The sequence below is a fragment of the Microtus pennsylvanicus genome, chromosome 8 (genome assembly GCF_037038515.1).
Source record: "Microtus pennsylvanicus isolate mMicPen1 chromosome 8, mMicPen1.hap1, whole genome shotgun sequence".
Lineage (NCBI taxonomy): Eukaryota > Metazoa > Chordata > Mammalia > Rodentia > Cricetidae > Microtus > Microtus pennsylvanicus.
The window spans coordinates 12,517,442-12,536,011 of NC_134586.1; the positions used below are offsets into that span (position 1 = coordinate 12,517,442).

Below are 18,570 nucleotides of genomic sequence, written 5' to 3' on the forward strand. Positions count from 1 at the left end.
GCCAATGAATCGGAGCCTGATTTTATGCATTTTCATTATTTCATCTTAATTTGTAAAGGCCCAGGATAAAGAAAGAAGAGGGTGAGAATAGAACAGTCTCTCATTGAAGAATTCTCAGTAACTCCCTCATTGAGTAGTGGCGTCTTCCTGCGAAGCAAGGGGCTGACTTCCTACTGTTTTGATCCACAGAGCGACTTCTTCCCTAGAGCCATGCAGTGGGAAGGAGGAAACCCACTTAACAATGGGAACCCAGATAACATATCAGTGACTGATATGACCATGCAAAGCCATGTCAGGCCAGTGTGGGTAGTGTTGACATGACGAGGTGGGACTAACATTCAGTATTTCTGTGCTTCTCCTGTGTGGAGCCCTATAGACTGTCAGGATACAGTATTCCTCATCAGAAAGTCAAGGTCATTTGTATGGGTTGATATGGTCACACTAACCTCTCTATGTATGTCGTCATTTGAACAGGCATGTTGCCGATGTAGTTCAGATGAAGTCAAACCGGGTCAGCATGAACCCTAGTCTAGAGACTGCTATCCCTAAAAGAAGGGGGAAAATTTGGACAATGGCAATTTAGTTCTATAAAGATGAAGGAAGTGATGCACCTACCAGTCACAGACTGTCGGAAGCTCAGCCTACAGAATCTTCCCTTTCAGATTTCCAAAGACACGAGTGGAGGGGTTTGCGTTTTCTTAACTGTTTGGTAATAAGCTGTTTCTACCAAACCCAGGAGGCTAACAGAGTCTCCAAAATCTAAGGGAAAGGAGAGATACCTGTCTATAGGAGTTAAAGAAAATGTAAGGACTAAGCATAACATAGCACAACTGAGATAGTCCTGGAACTGATGGAGACGTTGGGTCAATAGCAGAATGAGGTTTTGGCTTCAGTGAACAATCAATATTGGCTCACTGGTGTGTTTCAAGCAGCTTGCTAATGTAACACTTAACAATAAGGTCACGGCATACAACAGAACTCCGTGGACTAATATCTTTATAACCCTGATGAAACAAAAACTATTTTAAATATTTAAAATTTATTTAATAATAACAATTTACCTACAGCTTGAGTAGACATTAAGTTGGTTTGGTTTTGGTTTTGTCTCATGCTGAGGACCAAATCTACAGCCTTGTATGTCTACATAAGCGCTCAGCCACTGAGTTACCCTTCCAACCCCTTACAACATTTTTATATTTGTTTTAAGACAGCTTTACTATGTTACCTAGGCTGTCCTTGAACTTACTCTACAGCCCAGGCAAACCTCGAACTCTCAGTTTCCCTGTATGGCCAGTCCAGGCTTCATCTTTAAATTTTTAAGTAAAACCATTGGTAGAGAATATCATAAAGTTTGGGTAGAAGTTGGTGGGTTGTGGTTAGAACATGCCTTTAATCCAGTAATCTGGAGGTAGAGACAGGTGGATTTCTCTGGTCTAGTGAGCTCCAATCTAGCAGATATACTTTCTTCTATGGATTTAACTTGTTGGTTTAGTCTGGCTGTAACCTCATTTCTTTCTTCTTGGAGTGGATTTTCATTGACTAAATATTGTAGTCTTGGGCTTCTTTGGTGTGCTGTGTCTTGCATTTGTTATTCCTATCTTTACAATCACCAAAAGATCTTATTTTGCTTTGAAAACAAGGAAAGTTGGAATAACTAGGACTTGAGGAAAGTGTTTCATGGGGAGATTGAAGTGACTATCAGATCCGACCCTTGGCAGCTATTGTGGTGGGTTTTTAATGCTCCTCAGTAGAAGGAAATCTATAATTAGCTGCATCTGTAAGTCTATAAAGTGATAAAGACTGTAAAATAAAAACAGCCTGTTTTCTTGGTCAGAGCTGACTTTTCTCTTCTGTCCAGGTGCCACCAAGGCATTAAATTAAGCGTATCTTTAAACGCCTAAGGGAAAAACCCAACAACACAGCTTCCTTTTGGAGGAGTGTTCTGTGATGGCTGTGTTTAGACATCTGAAGCCCCCATGTGGGACACCACCTGACCACAGGGACAAGTGGAACTACCGTAGCCCAGTGGGACGACGTTCTATATTTGAAATTCAATTTAGCAAATTGACGTTTTCTCTTCTCTTTCCTAATGCTCCCCGATTCCGACAGATCGCTCTTTTAACCCAGAGCACAAACCACGCATTTATGAGGCTCCTAGGAAGAAGCAAATGCAAGAGAGGGGCTGCCCAGGCTACCACTTTTCATTAAAACCAGCTGCTGAGGTTTTGAGATGCAAACCAGATCAAAATCAGCACGAGGCCCAGGGGTTTAATTTATATTCTGAATGAAGCAGGCTGCTGTGAAAGACTATTTCTTCTTCCTTTCTCTCTCTCTCTCTCCCTTTTAAAGAAAACTTCTGAATCAACTTGTGTCTGCCTCATTTGATGTTTATACCAGCCACATGAACTACGAAAAGAAGAATCGCCTCTGTTTGTGACAGGGCCCAGAGCCGAGGCAGGCTTCATTGACTTGCCTGAGCCAAACAGTAGGGGAGACTATATGTTAGGATTCCAGTCCTCAGTGGCAAATGCCTGAATCCCAGCCCCTTCGTTCTAGATCTGAAGGGCTAGTCCCAACCTGGAACGCAACAGCCCAGTGTTCTAGTAGTATCTGGACACTTCTGAGAACAAACTGGGAGATGCTGAGCACTTTTGTAAACTGCTGAATCACCCATAGGGTGGGTGTGGATATTCCTAGTGTGAAAATCGGTAAGCTTCTCCCTGATTAGCTTACGAATGTACCAAGGAGTGAGTCAAAGTCAAAGCCTAAAAGGGGGAAACAAACAATAGAAGCAGAAACAGCCACGCAATGTAAGTATAATTTTATAAGAGCCGTACTCACCTAACATAGATGTGAATATTGTGTCTGCGTGTGTACATGTGTGTTCACGTACATTCGTGTGCACCTGTGGGCATTTACATTTCTGCATGTGCCTAGCTCAAAAGCCATCCTCAAGTCCTGTCTACCTTGTTCTTCTGAAGTAGCATCAAGCCAAAGGGATCCGGTTATTTCAGCTCCCTAGCACCGGCATGGTAGACATGCGCCTCTTGTCCTGCTGTCTCACCTGGGCTCACTCAGGTCCCCATGCTTGTTGTGCAAGGACTATATGGCATAAGCTGCCTCTGTGGCCCCTGTGGTGGGCAGCATCCCCTGGGCTCTTTAGTTCTTGAATGAACTCTTTGCCCGGATCTTGGAACCAAATTAACACACAAGATGAAGAGCAAGAGAAAACCCTAAGGTTTTATTAGCTTTGCAGTGCCCAAGGGTCTCACAAGAGAGTGACGTCAGAATCAATGACCCAAGTGTGATGCTTTCCTACTTGCTCATTTAGAGTCACCGAAATGCCAGTTGTCAGCTTCTGGTGGTCAAGGCTGTCCCCCATCTTCATACGTTAAATCCACCCCTCCCAGAAGGGAAGGGCCACTGTGATTTGCTGCCTATTGGAAAATGCAGATCACAGGGTCTGCTGTGTGGCTCACTTCCTCAGAGAAATTCAGCTTGTGAGTCAGTGTGACCCTTTGGTGTGCTTTGAGGTGACACTTACCTGACTTTCTCTGCTCCTTTATCTAGACGCGTGTCTTCAAGCAGTAGGCAAATAGGAAAACATTATCAGGGAGCTGGAATTCACGTTAGTGTTGGGGGATCTATAAATTCTAACCGTTGCTTAAGTACAAGTTGGGCCCTTCCAAAAAGTGTGTGACTTTTTCTCCCAGGAAACTCTGCAGGATTTTTAAACAGAGCCCTTTGAACTGGGACCTAATTACTTACGTCATTCTGTACTAAATTAACATTGTCTAAGACCATATGTTCCTTGGAAAGAGGGACTCAGGCTTGTCTTCCTCCTCGATTTGAACAACTGTCTAATGGACACCTATTGAATGCCTAGTGCCCTCTTCAGTGTTTGAACAACAGCGGTCTCAAACAAAAGTCCTTGCCCTCTGAGAACCGGCAGTGTGGGGAAGTCAGGGATTAACTAACAAATGAGAAGCTACAGCTGTTGTCCCAACTTTGAAGGTTTGTTTGTAGTGTGGGGAGTATCTGATAATGTGGTTCTATTTATTCAGGAGAGTCAATAAGAGCTTCCCAAGGGCATTGTGATTGACTGAACTGAGATGAAAGAATGAGGAAGAATTAGCTGGAAATTGCCAGGTCTTGAGTATGATCTCTTTAATATCGTTTTTATCTGAATTGTTCCTTTTTATATACGCGTATGATAACCCTGGATTTTCTTCACGGTGGCAACTACATTTTATAATTCTGCCTTTTTTCAGTAAGGGTCTGTCTGCTTCTGTTACCAGACGTGTGGCTGAGGCCACATCTCATGTGTTCTCCAGAGGAGCCCAGTGTGTGTCTTAGCACCTGCCACCAACTCAGCTCTCAGTGGCTGCCTGCACCTCCCACCCGGGCCCTTGTGTTTTGGTAAAGCTGGGGGGATGTGTGTCCCCTACCTGAAGGTTGACTGGAATTAGCAATGTCAATGAAAGGACAGGGTAGAACAAAACAGAATTCAGGGTGGGTGAGGGGCAGAGAAGCCAGGGAGGACTGTGGATCCAGTAGTGGGAAGATATTAATTAGCACACCAACATTTTCATCTTTCTAGAGAAGAAAGAAATGGCCATTGTACTGATAACAGAAGGATTTGACTCATTTGTCTTGTTTGAAGGCAATTTTAAAAGAATCATATTATTATTATTTGTCATTAACTATGGTGTGCATGTGGCAGCATTGTGTGGAGGTCAGAGGTCAGCTCTCTGGAGTCAACTCCTTCCATCACGGGTCCTCGGATGTGTGCGGCAGCGTTTTGACCTGCTGAGTCTTCTCTCCCACTCTTTTGAGGGGAATTTGTTCCATTTAAAAATGCTCTGAAAATGGTTTCTGGAGTTTAATACTAGGGATTGATCTTGGCAGTTATTTTCTCATGAGAAGTAAAAGGAGTGTGTAAGGGAAAGTGTCTTAAACAAGAGATGAATTCAAGTGTGTAAGAATCACAAACAAGGCGTTGTTAAATGTGCAGGGAAGGAAGGGAGAGGAAAAGGAGGGAGCTTGGCGTGCGCCAGAAGGCAGACAGGTGACCCGCAGGCTACTGCATGGCTACGTTGGATTGAATCTGGTGTCGTTTTGGTGCTAGGGTTGAACCCAGGGCCTCACACATCCTAAGCCAGAGCTCTCCGTGGTTATCTTTGAAGGGTCTGGTTTTCCTCTGGGTACTTTTCTGTGTTCTATACATTTTCATCAATTGAGTCTATACTACTTTTATGATGCAGTAAGTGAATGACACCTTACAGAGCTGACTGGAATGGGCAGAATATGGAATTGTGCCTTTCACTTAGATGACTAAAGATTCTGTTACGGGTTTTTCTTTAACTCACTAAATTAGCTTTTTTATTAGTCATAAAACCCAGCTGGGTCCTCATTTACGTGCCCATGCCTTCCTCTGAGCCTGCGTGCTTGAAGGCGGAGACCTTACTGTTTGCCTTTCTAGTATCGGTCTGGCAGTAAACCGAGATGTCCTGACTTCTTTCTTACCTTTGACCTGTGTGCCTTTCTATTTTTAGAACCGAGGCGTGAGAGCCGGCATGAATGGTCATATGTCTAACCCTCCCGGTGGTTATGGAGTCTACCCTTCTCAGATGAAGTAAGTTGAAGAGTTCATGTATAATTTGGGCAGGGGTTTGATGTGGTGTTTGTTTATTTTAGGAGATATTCTTACTCTGAAACACAGAGTAGCCTAGAACTTTCTGTGTAGTCTGATCTAGCCTTGATCTTACAAGCTTGGCCTTTCAAGAGATAGTGTTTCAGTCATGTGTTACCATGCCTACCTACTTTTAAACATATTTTAAATGAAAATATTATTTATATTTCTTTATGCAATCCATTCCTAATTCATTCAGAAGCAGTCTTTTTTTTTGTTACTAAGCTGTGTTATTATTAAAAGCTATTGTTAAAAAGGCTAAGTAAACACAAACCTCAGGGATACTGTCAAGGAGTCAAAAGACATTTGAGGCTGGAATTTTATGTCTTACTGCCTTTTGTCATCAAATGTGCATCATACAGCAGCTTTGGGTATCTCTGGAACATTCTGTTGTTATTTGTAAAACAGAGCCGAGGAATGTTCATTACCATTTAGTCCACACTCTAGAGATATTTGCCATTGTATACAAGAACATAAAGCAAAATCCAGACAGAGCCAGTCCTCAAGTCTCCTGCTACCAATTGAAACCACAGGACCGAATTGAGGGGCTGTTACCTTCTATGGCATGCATAATATAACTTTCTCATGTCTGCCATCATGACCCATGTTCCAGTCCACATTCTTTAGGACAGGTTATATTTACTCTATGTAGGAAAACACATTTAATTATTAAATAAGACTTAAGAGGTTTCCATCTACGTTGCTTCTCCAGTATTCCTTTCTCCTCTGTGGTTGAATAGCAGAGGTTTGTATTCTAAAAAGGTGGTTTCCAGCCCTGGTTCTCTTTGCTGTAGTTTGGACTTGGCATTGAGAATGGGCTGAGATGGGCATTATGGTCACCATTGGCATTACCTGATTTATATTTCTGTTTATTCATGACTTGCCTGAGCAGGAACTTGTTCCCATTGGCTTACTCAATTAGTGTAAACTCAGTTTGTTTTTTTAAAAAGCAGTTTGTGCCTATGGTACATCAACATTTTAAACTCTTGGTTTCTGAATTTTTATTACCCACGGCAGACTTTAACCCAAGACAATGAACATTTTTCTTTTATTATTATTACAGTGGCTACGGATCTTCACCACCCTTTTCCCAGATGGACAGAGAGCATAGTTCAAAATCAAGTGCAAAGGCCCTTTATGGTACGTAAGTCTATGTGACAGGCTGCTTCTGTGTCTAACTCTTTAGAGATCCATATTTTTAAGCTCAGAACCTGCTGTCATGTTTGAAATGACAGAGCTAGCTAGATAATGCTACTTTAGAATCTTTACAAAGCCTAGACTATAAACTCTTTTCTTTCCTACAACTTGAAACTTTGTCTGCAGTGTGGTCAATGTTTTAAAGAAGTCTGCTGCGTGGTGCTGAGACTTCAGGAGGGGTTTCTCATTTATTATTTGTAAAATGTATGCCGACCTCTGTGGCCAATCCAGCTGACGATTATGGGCCCATAGATGATGCACTGTTCCGCTTAGAGCTATTAAACATTTGTGGTAGTCAGTCAATATGACTAGTTGCCTTAATAGAATTTCTCTCTAGATCACAAACTAATAAGGTGTTCTCCTCAGTCCTTCTGGGACTTCCGTTAACCTCTTTAGTTTGTTTTACAGGTGCATAATTTTAGTTTTGAGACAGAGGCAAATGTTGGTGTGGGAGAATTGTCTGTATTCTGTCAATCATGTTATAAATAAACGCTGATTGGCAAGGTAGGAAATATAGGCGGGAAAACCAGACTGGAAGTAGAAATGATGTAATGAGAACAGGAGAATTCTGGGAAGGAAGAAGTTGATTCCTCTCTCTCCTGCCCAAACCACTGAAGCAGCAGAATGTGATCTGCCCCACTAAAAAAAGGTACTGAGCCACATGGCTAAAATATAGATCAGAAAAATGGGTTAATCAAGATGTGAGTGTTAACTAATGAGAGGCTAGAGCTAATGGACCAATCAGCTTATAATTTATGGAGTCTTACGTGTGATTTTCTTTGCGGCTAAACAGTTGTGGGGTACCGGGCAGGACAGAAACCCCCAACAAGCCATGTTACAAAATGTGTCCCAGGTGGCTTTGACCTCACTAAGTGGCCAAGGTTAACCTTGAACTATTGACCCTCCTGAATCCCACCATTTGCAGTCACATGTCACCGTGACCAGCTTCTGTAGTGCCCTGGGGCTTTGTGCAAGCGAGGGAAGCACTCCACCCACTGAGCTGCATCCCCAGTCCTCCCTACTGTTCACTACAAGTTACTAAGAAGCTGAGTACTCTTGAGACACATCACATTGGAAGACACTGGAAGTTTATCGTTTATAGAGGATTTGTGTGAGCTTTATTATTGTTTAGCAAATAAGCTAGAAATGTAATTAACAGCAGAGATGCCGGCAAGAATTCCCATGTCCAAATTTCTTCCACACGGGAGCTGTGTGGCCTCGAGCGAATGACTTCACCTGCGTGTGCCTCATTTTTCTCACCTTTTCCGCTAACACTGTAACAATAGCTAAATGATATATAGTAAACTGTTTCCAAAGTAGTGTAGGAGCAGAGAGCCCTGTAAATATTTCCTTTTATTATGCTTATTATCATAGTTACTCTGTGTTATAGAAACAGTAGCATTTTCTAAGTTTGGGAATTATTATACATTGTCTAGGCTTATGACTTTGGTGGTTAAGACTTACCAATCCTAAAGTTTTACGATTTGTTTTTAACAACTCCAATCGTGCATTCATAAAATGGATCTAATACTAAATATAAATGTGTTTCCCAATGGCTATGATAATGCCACTAATGCTGTTTTCAACTTAGTTTGTGTCCTGTCGAGACATCCTTTTTTCTTTCTTCGTTCCTTCACGTTTTATAATGCATATTCTGACTACTCTCCACACCCTCTCTTATCTCCCTCCCATACTGTTTACATCCCCCCTACTCCCTACGTGTCCCTCTCCCAGGTTCATGTCTGTGGTTGTTTTGTGACCCATTTACTTTAACCAGGTCATGTAGGTGACCACTACGCTAGAACTGTCCACTGGAGCCTGGAGGGATCACAAGTGGTATGCAGGGGAAGACAATGGCTCCTATCTCCCCAGATTTACCAGTAGCTAACAGAATCAGGCCTGGGTGGAGGAGGGGCCTCAGGGGCCTCAGCCCTCACTGCTCAACCTATTCTCGGGCCAATTCAGTGTAAACATTAGCGGTTACTCTCAGTTTGCCACAGAAGATTGAACTTCCCAGCCCTTTTCCCTATTGTTCAGACCTCACATTTGTTCCTGTCCCTTGCCCACACTGTTCCCCGAGCCTTAGAGGATATGGTATAATTGTTTCAGGCTGAGCCCTTGCTCTCATGCTTGCACCGTCCTTGTTCTCAGCACCTTAAGCAGCTGTAAGTCTGTGCATCAGAAAGAGAGGTTTCTCGGATTAGTTGAGAATAGCATTTGCCTACGAATAGAAACCACATTGAGACATTCTTACCACAGCTTAGTCACTTGTGGTCATCTTTAGAGGATGTGTTCAGCACATACTTATTTGGTGATTAACATGTGCTCAAACCAGGACCAGTAAAGTCTGATTCCTGGCTGTAAGCGTCTTGTAATATAGAGATTGGCTTGAAGACACTGAATAAATGAAATGGAGTTTGTAAGGATAAAGCAATCTCTTCGACCTTCCATTTCTAGACTGACATTTATTATTATGGACATTATATTATGGGCTATGTAAATCCATTGGTATGCTTCATAATTAACATTATCTCTGTTTCCATGCCTCTTGAGTCATTGCAAACATTAATGACAGATGATCATAGCCAGTGTGAGTTATGGTGAGATAGACTAGCAGGAACTATTTTCAAATACATGTGACCACGTAACCAAGAGGATATGAGCAAATTGAATGACTTTCACACACACACACAGAGAGAGAGAGAGAGAGAGAGAGAGAGAGAGAGAGAGAGAGAGAGAGAGAAAGTTGGAAGCTGTTTTTAAAGCTTTCAAAGTCTTTAAGCACAGAAGAGCCCAGGAGCATATGGATTCACTTTTGAATTCTGTTAGACCTTACAAGAAGAATTACCACCAAGGCTCTCCACACTGCCCCCCAAGCAGAAAGGGAAGGAACACCATCACATTATTTTTATGAAGCCATTGTCATTCTGATAATAAAATTGGAGAAGAAATAACAACAATGAAAACTATAAGTCAATTACCTTATTGAACATAGATGCAAAATTTCTCAATAAAATACTTGCAAAGTAGAATTTAGCAACACAGCAAAAAGATCATAAACCACGGCCATGTTGGTTTCATCTCAGGAAGCAAAAAGGTACATATGTGCATAAATACACATAAACCAACACATAAATAGAATCAAAAGGAGAAATCAGAAAATTGTCTCGATAGATGCAGAACAAGCTGTTATCAAAATCCATCATCATCATCCATAGTAAGAAACGGTAAAAGAAAGGAGTGAAAGGGTACCCATGCAAGAGGAGGAAGGTGAGGTATCTGTATGTGCGAGAGAAGAAGGCGTGGGGTCCACACGTACTAGAGAAGGTATGGTGTCCACACGCATGAGAGAAGGTGGCGATTGCCCATCAACACTGCAGTGTCACCCTTCAAAGACAAGGAAAAGCTAACCCTAAGATTCATATGGAAGCATCAAAGACTCCAAGTATCCAAAGCAGTCCTGAGAAGCAGAACAAGCTAGAGATAATGGAATTCTTGAAATCAAATTATACTATAGATCCATAGTAACAAAAGCAGACATGTGATCCAATGGCTTAGAGTAAAAGAACCATAAATTAATCCCACACAGCTACAGTCATCTGAGACTCAACAGAAATGTCCAAAATATACACTGTGGTTAAGACAGACTCTCTTAACAAATGTTCCTGGGAAAACTGTATGTCTATCCATAAATAGAAAACTGTCGTAATAAAAGGCTAATAAAATATTATATTAAATATATAATTAAGTATATTAAATAAACATCAATTAAATATATTAATAAATATATGCCATAATATATTAATATATAAGACAGTATAAACTATATAGGTGGATACTGTAGGAAGCAATGTGACTCTCGTGTATGCAGTCAGCCCCTGACGGTGGCCTCCATTTGTCCTGTTCACTGCAGGGTTCCCTGTGCTTATTGATCAGCGCAGTGGCTAATGTATCATTCATGCTCAATAACTACTTGTAGAATGGATATAAAGAACTAATGAGCTGCTGAGAGCTTGGTGTTAACTGGAGAGTGTAAAGTAATGCGTTCAGACATAAGATGAGGAGAAAAGTGAACACTACCGTGTTAAGAAGAATACTAACTGATTTGAGGGACAGAGAGATGGCTTAGCGCATACGAGCTGCTGCCGCCATGACTGGAGATCTGGGTTTATTCCCGCGGATCCACATAGAGACTGGAGAAAATGGGCTCCTGCAAGTCGGTCCTCTGACGGTCACTTTTGCCCCCCTCCCTTTTTATGCACGTGAAAGTTTTCAAGCCGTAAGGCAGAGGCAGGCGGATCTCTGTGAGTTCGAGACCAGCCTGGTCTACAAGAGCTAGTTCCAGGACAGGCTCCAAAACCAGAGAAACCCTGTCTCAAAAAACCAAAAAAAAAAAAAAAATGATGTGAATATTATTTCAAAATAGCAAGCAGCCCTTGGCAACTTTCAATTAGGAAAGAAAGGTGAAATTGGTCTTGGGTTATGTATGCTTTGACCGAACCTGGTGCATCAAAAGTTTAAGTAGTATGAATAAATTAGATTTCCTGGGTCTGGAAAGAATGCTCAGTGGTTAAGAGCACTTGTAGATCTGGCAGAGGACCTGGGTTTAATTCCCAGGACCCACAGGTGGCTGAGAACCCTTCATAATTCCTGTTCCAAGTGTTCCATTGCCCTCTTCTAGCCTCTGCAGTCAGGAGGCACACATGGGGAGATGTAACACACATAGCTACCTATATGAGATGTCTACTGACACCAGATAAGGAACTCTTGACAGACCAAAGTACAGATACGGCCGAAGTCCCATTTGGTGAACCATGAGTTTTATTAGGATTCCCCACAGGAATATGGGTGAGAGGTTACTTCCAGGAGCAGAAATGACTCAAAGGCAGCTGCAATACCCCAGCACTGGTGACAGCTCACAAAGCTGGGAACCTGGAGCACACCGCACAGCTGCAGGCGGCTTAACAGGTCGATAGTGTCCTTTCCAGGGGCCCCATTGGTCTAAACCTCTTCCAGGCAGCTAGACTGCTTTCTGCCTCTTCCCACCAGCTGGACTGGTCTCACTGCCTCTCTTGCTACTTGGCTTGTTGTCTGTGCAACTTTGCTTTGCTCCCGTGAGAGTATTTCAGCTTTTCTTGCTTACTCTGACAGGGAGGGGCCTAGTGAATCTGGTCGGTTTCAGGGACTTCCTGAAGCTGTTTAGAGGTGTTATTGGTTGTCTTGTTGTTGTTAAGACTATGGCAGTATGAGCCGCAGTCCCATGTTTAATTTAGGTCAAAGCGTTCTCTGTAACTGTTCTTTGTCTTTTTGTTGAAAGGTTCAGGTCATTACTTTCTGAGCAATACCTTTTTAAAGAAAAAGTAAACGTTCTTTCATCTTAGCTGTGTGTCTGAATATTAGCACTTTTAAATGAGCAAAGTAGATAAAAAAAAAAAACCCACAAGCTTCACCATTGCCTGCTTACCTGAGTAGGTGCAGTTGTACGAACTAAACAGTGGAATGAACTTGCAGTATAATATATCTGGCCTCAAGATGGCTATCAGTTTGTGTAAGAGCATATCAGCTCAGTGCTAAAGTGATCTGCAAAGAATTTTCTCATTGGTTATTGAATCTAATCTGTCTGAATGTGCTTGTGTGTTCTGTTCTACAGGATTAAAGCTAATACCAAAAAAAAAAAAAGTTTAGCAAAACTAGTGTTACTCAGAGAAAATAAAATTGTACGTAGGTTTTAAATGGGACCAGTATCAGCGCAACACCTCAAGACCAAGTTCTGAGCACAAAGGAGATGTGTTTGCCCCAGAGGGACAAAGGGCAGGGATAAGGGACAAAAACAGGAGATTGCAGACAAGGGAAAGGGGGATGAGATATTTGCTGGGGGGAGGGTTGAACAGACTGCCTCTGGATAAAGAGACAGTCTTGACCCATGGACCCATGGACAAAGGGGAAACTCTGTATTAGGATGAGGTGTTTAATTTTACTTGGGCATGTTAATTAGGGCAGCCTAAAGAGGGCTTTTGGTTGCTGGTCTTCAGTATTGTGATAGCTGGACCTTGGTGGTCTGCCTCAGGAGGAGGAAGTGGCCAAATAAGACTTTGAGGGCTAGCTTTAGAAAGATAATCTAATGGTTTTTAGCAAGGCAGAGGACCTGCCAGGGCCATATGTGCCCACTGGGGCTGGCTAAAGTCCCTTCAGGTATAATTTATTTTGAGATAGAGAAAGTGGGGCATGGGGAGAAAGGGGGACAAAGAAAGCAGAAAGGGAAAGAAAGGGAGATGGGAAATGGGGAGACATACTTTTGTATGGCTTTTGTATGGGTAGTTGAGAAACTCCAGACTGCACACCCAGAGTTGTTCAGTTATTATTTGATGTGCCATTCATGTTATTTACATCCGAACATGAACAGCAGTAGCATCCCTTGAGTTGTACACAGCCAACGAGCTGGCATTCTTATGGGTTCTGGAGTGAGGTTTGCATCCCAGGTGCCACATCACAGTTTCTCTGGGACCTTTGTAGATCCCAGTGGCCTGATGAACCCTAGACCAGTACATGGGAATCTTTAGAGTGGGCTCACAGGTGTTTTTTTTTAAAAGCCCTTGGTCATAGGCAGCTGAGGACGAGAACCACTGTTACAGAAAGTGGTGATTTCCCGTGCCTTCATTCGTTCTGAGGCTTGGAAAGTTTTCACCTTAGGATCCAGAGTGCTATTACCACTGAACGTATGGGTGTATGGGATTCTCATCCAAAGAGACACTACAGTTGACTTTCAAGTGTGTCCTTTCAAAATTGCCTGTTAAAGTGTTAATAATGGACTTTGTCTCTTGACATTATATCACCACAATTCTTTTCTTTCTAAGTTATTTTTAGGACATTAGTACACTTTTAGGGTCCTTCCAAGGTACTTTTCTGTGACACATATCTTATTTCTTGTGAAGCGTGGTAAAGAAAGTAAGCTAGGAATATTGGGCATGACAGCTCACCTTCTGGCAGTCAGTCGGAAGGAGCAGTTACCATCACCACCAATCATTTCTGTTGCTATGAGTTATGTTTCCCTGGGGTTGAAATACTGTGTGTTCTGAGATCTGGGGGATGAACTTTTACTTCTTCATAATAAAAAGCCTACGCAGTATTTTGACCCTTTACTTGTATTTGCCAGTCATTTTATCGGGAAGGCCCAGTCAAGCATTTGAATATGCTGGAGCCACTGTATCATCTTGCTATCAGGCACCATGGCAACCACTGCCATTCCCTATGTTATCCGAAGGTCACATCAGAGGAGACAACCACTGTTGTGTTCTGGGGCTATGCTGGAGAGTTGAGCAGGAACCTGATGAACCTGTGATGTTGAAGTAGTGGTTCCTGCTAGAAGTGCTCCTGTCGGATATCTTCATGAGTCATACGCTGTGTTTCATGGGTTATAGAGGGTTTCCCATGAACAATTGATCATGTATGAATATCCCACATTAACCCTCAGCTAATAGAAAAATGATGGACCTCTTTGCTACAGATGTTAGGTCTAAGCACAGGGGAAGAGGTGTGCTTTGAAATGCTTGGGAAAATGGTAGGTGAAACCGGATCTTTCTTGTGACCACATTGTTTTGGTAGGAACAGACGGAGCGTACTTCTTCAGATCATCCTCCAAACAGAAAAAGAAAGGTAGCCGCGGTTGGACTTTGTGGTGTGTGTGCTTTTATTGAGTGACTTTAATGCTGCAAAAACAAAACCAGAATAGAACATGAGAGGCGATAAGAGGGACACGGAGGTTTTCCTGGGTAAACCTGGATGGAAAGATCACGGCTTTCATGTATTTGAAAAGCATTCATTTGTCGTGTTTTAGAAACATTGGACTCGAATGTTTTGGGTCTGCCTATGTACTTTATATTTTTCTACTTGTTCTTCAATTTTTATAACCTTTTTAGTATAGAGACATCTAAGAATAAAAAGAAACATGTTTATAGTTAAAAATGCTGGCTGGTAGGAAAACTATACATATCTAGTGTCTATCTATATTTATATAGATATTTTATGTATGACAATATATATGACATTTATCTACACACACACACGCAGAATCACAAAACCTAGAACAAATACTTAAGTATGCCAAAGGTTTTCAGGCTTTAAGGACATTACCTTTAACTTGTTTAACTATTTTATATGTAGTAAATCTCTGAGACCCAGGCCCTTAAGATTTTTGCCTAAATCTACTTTCTTACGTATGGACAAACTCAAAGCTAGGTCTTGGGTCACAGAGTCCCCTGATCACCCACTAGGTTCCTTTCCATCCAAACATTCTGCCTGCGAAGAAATAAAGCAACCCTGAATATCCAAAGAAAGTATTTGATTGGAAACTAACAAATACCAAATATGGATAATGCCTGGGCTTGGTTTATGTTTGGTTTTGCAGCATCTTCAAAAGGAAAGGTCTCTTCTGCCTGCTGAGTGGTTTGATGCAACAGCTGTCTACCTAGCTGCCTCATTCTCCCTGCCTGCTTGTCTCTGTAATTCCGAGTATCTCATTTGTGTGTCCTATTGATGTGTGACGATTGTTAGTTCATGGCAGTCCTTGGAACTGAATCTGTTTGGGTGTGTGGAAGGAGATGGTCCTTGCTGTGTTCATCGGTGTCACCTCCCTCATGTCAGTCAGTACCTACAACAGCGTTCACAGGTGCATTTTGACCTTGGTGCATCCGCAGAGGAAATTTGACAAATACTTTTTAAAAATCTTCTTCATAAACAGTAGATTCCTGATTAATAAAACCTGGATATTAAATGCCTTTTTTTTCTCTCTTTGAACACTTATAATGTGGGGGCCGGAGGGACGACTTTGCTGGCAAGCTTGTGTATCGTACTTGTGGAGGGCCAGAGTTCAGTTCCCAGCACCTACACTGGACAGCAGCTCACAACTGGCTGTAACTCCAGCTGCAAAGAATCCAATGCCTTCCTGTTGTCCTCTTTGGGCTCATGCATTTATGTGCATATATTCTCACAAACATACCTGCATATACATAATTAGTAAAAAAAATGTTTAAAACCTAGGATATTTATAATTTTTTAACTCTGATGGTTTAAATTTGGGTCTAAGGGCACTCACATGGTGTTAGTCTTTCTCGTGACCTTGGGATTGGCTGTGAATAAGGAGTGTTTTCAGGCACAGGGCACAATGGTGACTTGTCAGTGTCTGTATTCATATGTGAGAGAGACTAGCCTCAGAGGTGCCATGTGACTCCAGCTATGAACTTGAGCCTACTGGTAGCTCAATCATGGCTTTTCAATACTTCTCTTTCAGAGCAAAGGAAGAACTATGCCCGAGACAGCATCAGCAGCGTGTCAGATGTGTCCCAGTACCGGGTGGAGGTGAGAAACGCTGCTCCTGCCAATATGTAGGATGCCTCTACAGGGGCAGAAATACAGGGGGAGAAATCAGAACTGTGTTTCGATTCATTTGAATAGAATGTATTTTAAGATTGTTTTTGTTTGTTTGCTATCTCTGGTTTTTTGAAAAAGGGTTTCACGGTAGCTTTGGAGCCTATCCTGGAACTCACCTAGACCAGGCTGGCTTTGAACTCACAGAAATCTGCCTGTCTCTGCCTCCGGAGTGCTGGGATGAATATGGATCTTTCCTTCAGATTTTTTTAAAAACTGAGATGTTACGTGTCAAGCTATTGAGAAAGTTTATGTTCTAGTTTCATAATAAATACATTAAAATCACAGCTGCTGCTCATTGGCCTTTACCAGCCCAGTTAAAACAAGAGAAAGGCTTCCATTTCACTTTGAAATTAAGCTGTGGTACACCAAGCAGTTCAGTTTTATATTTGGTCTCCTCTACTGCCATTATCAGCTCTTATTAAACGCTAGCTTCATTTTAGTTTTGAAGATATTTGCTTTCCATCGGAATCAAAAGGACCCCAGTTTATAGCTGAAATATGTAAGCAGGGCATCGTTTTAAAATTTCTGTTTTCAGTTTGCTGCTTCTCTCGAGTACGCTTAATTAAATCAACCACTTTGTTTGGGTAAAGTGGTTGCAGGAGAGGGCAGACTTGGCAGCTGTTACAAAGCAGCACCGTAGCGCGGCCCACGGGTAGGTGTCTAGGATGTCACTGCCACCGGGAATGCTGCTATTGTGCCGCATTTCAATAGCTGTCTGAGTAGGGGCATTCTTAGTTTAAGAAGAATGCTGTTTATGGGTTTTTACTGCTAAGGACTTGTTTTTATTCCATGCTATTGTACCTCCATGCGACCCAGCATGAAACAGGTTTAGAGGTCTTCGAGACAAGACACCCTGTTCTGTGCGCAGCGAGGCCCACTCAACTCCATCCTCTGTGGAGTTACTGAGCTTGTGGTGTGCTGTGCTCGTCCTTTGATGCGCTGACAATTAACTTCCATTAGGCCAATTCTCCCTTTGGGGAACTATGTACAGAGAACGGTTTATTTGTGTGCCGAAAGTTTTTCTTTTCTTTCTTCTTTTACTGACCATAAGCACCTGACCACCTTCGTGCTGGACCGGAAAGAGGCTATGATAACTGTCGATGATGGGATAAGAAAGCTGAAGCTGCTTGATGCCAAGGGCAAAGTGTGGACTCAAGATATGGTTCTGCAAGTGGACGACCGAGCTGTGAGCCTGATTGACTTAGAGTCCAAGGCAAGTGTGCGAAGCTCATGCTGGTTCATCCCTCAGGGATGTCAGTCGCGACAGGTTCACGGATGAGTGGAAGTTGGATACTATAAAATATTTACTTTTTTTTATAGAATGAATTGGAGAATTTCCCACTAAACACAATCCAGCATTGCCAGGCTGTGGCGCATTCATGCAGCTATGATTCCATTCTTGCCTTGGTGTGCAAAGAACCAACTCAGAACAAGCCGGATCTTCATCTCTTCCAGTGTGATGAGGTTAAGGTAAAACAGTGATTCAACCTTCCCGTTATTTGTGTGTGTGTGTGTGTGTGTGCATGTGCGACTATGTGTGCATGTGTGTGCGTGTGTGTGTGTGTGCGCGCGACTGTGTGTGCATGTGTGTGCAGGTACCAAGAGAGGTACCTAGTAGAGGGTGTCAGATCCCTAGGAACTGGGATTATAACTCTTTGTTAACTGCCTGATAATGGGTGCTAGGTGCCCAGTTCCTACTCTCTGCAAGAACAGCAAGGCCTCATAACTGCTGGGGCATCTCTCAGGTCCCAGTTCATCCCACAACCCTCTTATGCAATGCTCTGCAGCTGCCAAATGACCCTTCTTGGTCATACAACTATTAGGAGCTAGGGTTTAAGATTCTGAGACTGTGATAAGGAAAACTTGTAACTAAATGTCTTCCTTAAGTTTCTACTCAAGTAAACAAAAGAGGAGATCTGATTGCTTTTTTTAAAAACACAAGGTGTGGTATGATAGTTTCTACCTGTAATTCTCCCACTCAGGAGGGTGAGGCAGGAGGATTACAGAAAGTCAGAGAGGCCAGCCTGGCCCACAGAGTGAGACCCTATCTCAAACTGTCAAACATAGATGTGTGTTGTTTATCTTTGTTTACAAAGTATAAATGATGTATTAAATTCTCATAGGACCTTGCACATATAATTAAAATTCAATTGTTAAAAATCATGCTGGGCAGACAGACAGTAAATACTTATGTTACAAGTCTATTTTGTTCATCGCTAACCTCAGAGCTCGTATTCTTTCAGTGAAATAGTTAG

General features: G+C 42.3%; 1 protein-coding gene across 2 annotated transcripts in view; it reads left to right on the forward strand.

Annotated features, from left to right (window-relative positions):
• Eps8 (EGFR pathway substrate 8, signaling adaptor) overlaps positions 1-18,570 on the forward strand; it is a 182,314-nt gene that overhangs the window by 111,131 nt on the left and 52,613 nt on the right. For both annotated transcript variants that reach the window (XM_075982460.1, XM_075982461.1), the window contains 5 exons: positions 5,556-5,635; positions 6,756-6,832; positions 16,176-16,243; positions 17,367-17,528; positions 17,636-17,785. In XM_075982460.1, coding sequence (XP_075838575.1) covers positions 5,577-5,635; positions 6,756-6,832; positions 16,176-16,243; positions 17,367-17,528; positions 17,636-17,785 — 516 coding nt within the window. In that variant the 5' untranslated portion in view covers positions 5,556-5,576. The remainder of the gene's footprint in view (positions 1-5,555; positions 5,636-6,755; positions 6,833-16,175; positions 16,244-17,366; positions 17,529-17,635; positions 17,786-18,570) is intronic.